The 5187-nt window shown below is 31.4% G+C and overlaps 1 protein-coding gene across 1 annotated transcript; it reads left to right on the forward strand.

The window, feature by feature from the left end:
- The first annotated feature begins 2727 nt into the window (after positions 1-2727).
- Positions 2728-4009, forward strand: LOC139529874 (macrophage mannose receptor 1-like). The gene has a single exon (XM_071325814.1). It carries the CDS (start codon positions 2737-2739, stop codon positions 3946-3948), a length of 1212 nt encoding a protein of 403 aa, XP_071181915.1. The 5' UTR covers positions 2728-2736; the 3' UTR covers positions 3949-4009.
- Positions 4010-5187: the final 1178 nt, after the last annotated feature.

The following is a 5187-nucleotide window of genomic DNA, read 5'->3' on the forward strand; positions in this document are numbered from 1 at the left end:
ATAAAATATTTTCTTTAAGGAGTTTTGGTACTCAGTTACAAAATATAAATCATTTCACTGGCACTAGTATATATTGACAGGTGAATAATAAAGGAACCAAGAGCAAAACAAAATATAGGTCAATGTGCTTGTTTTCGAAATATTACCTATTGAAATTTTGGCAGGTATAAATGTTCACTCTTGATTTTTCATACCCTTATCATTGATAAGTTTAAGTTCTCAAAAAACTACTTAAAAATAACAAAATAATGTAAGACTTTTACAGATAGCTTATTATTAAACATGAAAAAGATTTATAAAAAGAAAAATGGAGGTTAATGGGCATTTTTTTTATTTTTTTTTTTTGGCATTCTTAGTATTTCGAAAATCTGACAACAATAACAAAACTTGACAGGCGAACATCCTTAATTTACGAGTACAAAACATTGACACATCTTATATGGAATGTACTGGCAAACAATTATCGTGCAAAAACTTGTCGGGTGCGAATTTGCTCGGTTCGTTGAAGACCTACTGGTGGCCTTTTGGTTGTCATCTGCTCTGTGGTATAGTTGTTGTATCTTTGACATATTTTCAATTTCCATTCTCACTTTTTTTTCATGTTCGTAGAAACATTTTTTTACATGCCTTCCATTCGAAATATTTCCGTTAATTCCTTATGAATAAGTTTCACTTTTTTTATGTTTTTGATTGAAAAAAATTAGTGTGTTTTTTTTGTGTTTTTTTTCCTTGAGAAATTTTAAGAAATTTGAGAAACACTATATACAAATAAATAACAGATATACAATTGAAAAAGCACCTAAATTATTGTCCATCTTCTACGTTGTATATACACGATTTCAAATCAATTCATCTATCTAAATATCCTACTTATGTACTAAGCTATTTTTAAACATCATAACCCATTATATAAAACAATAAAATGAGAACTATAAGTCTTAATCAGATATACAGCTATTGACAAATAAATCAGTTTATTCAAACATATACAAAGACAAAATACGGATGGGATCTATTCCTGAAATTTGTCCCTCAATTTAGAATACGCTTTTTAAGATTTATTACAATAACTGCCATACGTTAAGTTTTATTTTACTGCACACACAGTAAATTGCCAAAAGGAATTACTTTTAAAACACCACGACCTGTCAATATGCAGAAGTTCTTCGACTTTTGATTTTATATATTTATTCTCGGAACGGCGAACATCTCTAAATCGGTTAACGGCAATCATGGTGTTGTCAATAAGTCTCTATTCTCATCCCCTGTTATAGGGAAAACGGTAGTATTTAATCTGCCATAGGCGACAATACTAACATTTTCTATATTTACCAGTTTTTATAATAAAAACTTGGATAAAACAGTTATGTGTGGTGTTTGTACTTTATTACTGTATTCTAAAAATTGAAGCCAAATAGTATCATGACCAATTTCCAACGGAGCTGGTTTATGTTATCCATGGCCACCGTCATTTTGCACCAAATTTATGAAATTTTGGAAGCCTTTTCAAATAATTCTCTAGAAAATATTTCAATAGGTTTTAAAATTTATATTGTAAATATACAAACTGCAGTTATTCATAGATAAATAAAAAATATATTGTTCCCTTACATCCAATCACAGCGCTCATAAGTTGACTTCCTTCACCTGTCTTGGGTACACAAAAGGCCAACCTAATGCTGGGAAAATGTAATACTACCGTTTTCCCTATACTGTTATATGTCTGACATTTTTATCATTAATCAGATTCCGTAATTTATAGTTTTTCTCATTTTGACCTTGCCTATGATAAAGTCACCGTCTGACGTACGACTGTAAACCACTTTTTCGTAATGAGTTTCATTATACACGGACTTTTACAAGTTATGATCAACTTCGGTGTAATGTTCATACTCGTCTATTATACTACTAATAAGAGCTACTAAAGGTTTTGGTAAATTTTCCATCTAAACTTCTCCTTTACTGAACCTCCGTGTTTACACTTGAAGATTTAAACTAAAAATGAAGATTTACCTTGTCTATTATCAAGATTATCATTTAAAACACCTAATATAGTTGATTCTTTAACTTTTCTGTAGCATATACAATATAATGGACATTTTAAAACGTTAATGTTTGTTTCATAAAATTTTGATATATTACTCCACATCATCCTTATTGATAATGAGTATACAATATAAGTTTACATAAATGTCACAAATCGTTACGTTATGTTGTCTGTTTATCTTTTAATAAAACATATGTTCCCCTTAAGGTGATACATGGTTCTGAGATTATAATTCTTTATTTGTTTACTATTACTTTGTTTTATATAAGATATAATGTTTGTGATATGGAAGATTTCCATCTACATGTAGCATCATCTATAAACAAATAAAGTTGTTCCTCTCACACGTCCTCTATAATTATATTCCAATTTTTGCAAAGCTTGGAAAGTATAATGTTGTCTTTTGTACCAGTTTTTGTTTACGTCATTTATTCCCTGTCTCGTATGTGTGTAACTTCGTCACTTTTTATTCATCAATGTACAACATTAACATGTAGGACAAACAAATGCATTTCACACTATTTATCATTTAATTTATAGATACTTCTGAGTAATCTAGAATCACGGAAATCCTCTTTATCTTTGTACATCATATTAAAGATAGGATTCAAGCGTTGGCTCGAAGTTTTATTTAATATATACATAGCATAATGAATATAACGCATAATAACCCCAATGAAACGAATACAATGCGTGATACTAACAGTATGGATCAGCATATCTATTTAGATTTTGACAATAAACCCGACATTAAGAAAAGTAAACGTTATGTAAAAACAATTGGACTGTGCGTTATTGCCATTTTCACGACAGCTGTTTTATCATCAGGACTTACGTTTGCCGTTCTGTATTTTAATGGAAACTATAATTCAGAGGTAAAACATCGGTGTTCTGTGGTAAACATAAGTCAGTCTAACGAACATATGCCTTCTTTGGAAAACATAAGCAAGTCTCATGAACATATGTTTTCTGTGGAAAACGTTAGCCAGTCTTACGAACATTGGTCTTCTGTGGTAATCAAAAGCCAGTCAAACGAAAACTCTGCAGTGGCCATTCTCGGAAACAAAAACTGTACACTGTTTAATGATAAAACGGTTTCAAACTTGAATTTCCGTGTAAAACCTATAGGAACACGTTGTCCTATTAATTGGTATAAAAATGGAGATGCTTGTTATCTGATACTTTACGAAAAGAGAACATGGTTACAAGCAAGAGATTTCTGCCGAAGCCATGGATCTGATCTGATAAGTTTCCATAGTAAAACTGAAGTTGATACGTTTCCGAAAAAACAATTAAAAGAAGAATCGTATTGGACTGGATTGAGTGAAAGTGATCATAAAGGTACATTTAAGTGGAGCGATGGGACTCCACTGGATTATATTAATTGGAATCCCCACGTACCGAATAATTGGAACAACTTTGAACATTGTGTAGAAATGGAAAAAGTTCCTAACAGAAAATGGAATGATGGTAATTGCTATATTTCCCAAAGTTTTATCTGTAAATTGAGTCTTACTGAGAAATGTGGACACGGAAATTGGTCTCTATATAATGGATCGTGTTACCTGTTTGATGACACGAAGTTGTCATGGACAGCCGCTCGTAAATTATGTCTAGATAAGGGTGCAGATTTAATCAGCATTGGTTTGGATAATGAATTGTCATTTGTTCTGAGTCAAGCTTTTCGATTATCTACGTCAGTCAAATGGATAGGTCTAAATGATTTCGCGTTGATTGGCAAATATAAATGGCTTGATGGAACTGTTTCGAAAAATCTAACATGGGCCAATGGAGAACCAAACGATGACAATGAAAATTGCGTCTTCTTTACACGACTTGGTAATATGTATGATGCAGACTGTAAAACAATGAATGGGTACATTTGTGAGAAAGTTTTGTGAATTTCATTTTATGAAATTATAAGATGTTCGTTGGCTTAGAAAATAAAAAATGCATAACTATTTTGAATCTTGTAAATTCTATTATTTATTTTTTTATTCATTTGTCCTTTTTGCGTCTAATGTTTCATGTAATTATATTATGATATCATTGAAAAGGGGGACCATGCCTCGAAAAATAAAAATAAATTATCAACCTCGAATTAAAACGTCACTTTTTCTTCTATCTTTTTGCTGTTTTTATCTGACCGCACTTCTTTAAAAACATGATATTCTTCGACTTTTGAAGAAGGTATAAATGTTATTCCATTTAAACTGATTTATTTATTCCTCATCAATCAGTTAACCCGTGCAGAATTAAAATCAGAAAAAATTAAACTATTTTATTTCAATCTATGCACAGGAAATTGAAATTGTTATACAAGACTTGTACATGAACCTAAAATCAATTAAACAATTTTCAAAAAATATACATAAGAAATATTTTAGAAAGAATATCAATATTCTGACTTGTAGGCAAACTTAATTTGGAAATTAGTATGGCGTTCATTATCACTGAACTAGTATATATTTGTTTAGGGGCCAGCTGGAGGACGCCTCCGGGTGCGGGAATTTCTCGCTACATTGAAGACCTATTGGTGACCTTCTGCTGTTGTGTTTTTTTTATTTTGGTCGGGTTGTTGTCTCTTTGACACATTCCCCATTTCCATTCTCAATTTTATTATATATGTCTTACTGAATAAATGAGGCTTGCATTACATTATTAAGGCAATACCCTTTAGGGATTTCCAAGGACATTTTTTTTTCTTTCATTTTGGCTTACCTTTGCTTACAAAAAAAACAAAGCTTGTAAACTTTTTTTAATTGTTTGCTTATGTGTAATTTTATTGTACATAATACAAAGGCGTCAACGCATTACTCATTACGATAAAAAAGCAAATTCAGTGAATATATATTTCCCATGAAGAACAAAGCAGACTGGCAGAAGACTTTCCCGGTTTCGGCTATACTTGTTTTTCCATTTTAGCTTAGACGCTCTTCATCTTTTGTTAAGCTTTGGATTTTGAAATATTTTTGCCTTAAGTATCACGAAAGAGATATTGATTGTCAAAATACGTATCTGGTGTAGACAAATTGGTACCGTTTATGTGATTACTGCCACTAGGTCTAACTGGTGGACTTATAGTCCCGAGGGTATTACCGACCCAATTGCCAGTACTTTGGGTCCTCAATGCAACGAGA

Source organism: Mytilus edulis, chromosome 7, assembly GCF_963676685.1.
Source record: "Mytilus edulis chromosome 7, xbMytEdul2.2, whole genome shotgun sequence".
In the NCBI taxonomy this organism is placed as follows: Eukaryota; Metazoa; Mollusca; class Bivalvia; order Mytilida; family Mytilidae; genus Mytilus; species Mytilus edulis.

Coding starts and splice junctions, on each gene's coding strand:
- LOC139529874 (XM_071325814.1), top strand. CDS start 2,737: ATGCGTGATACTAACAGTATGGATCAGCATATCTATTTAGATTTTGAC.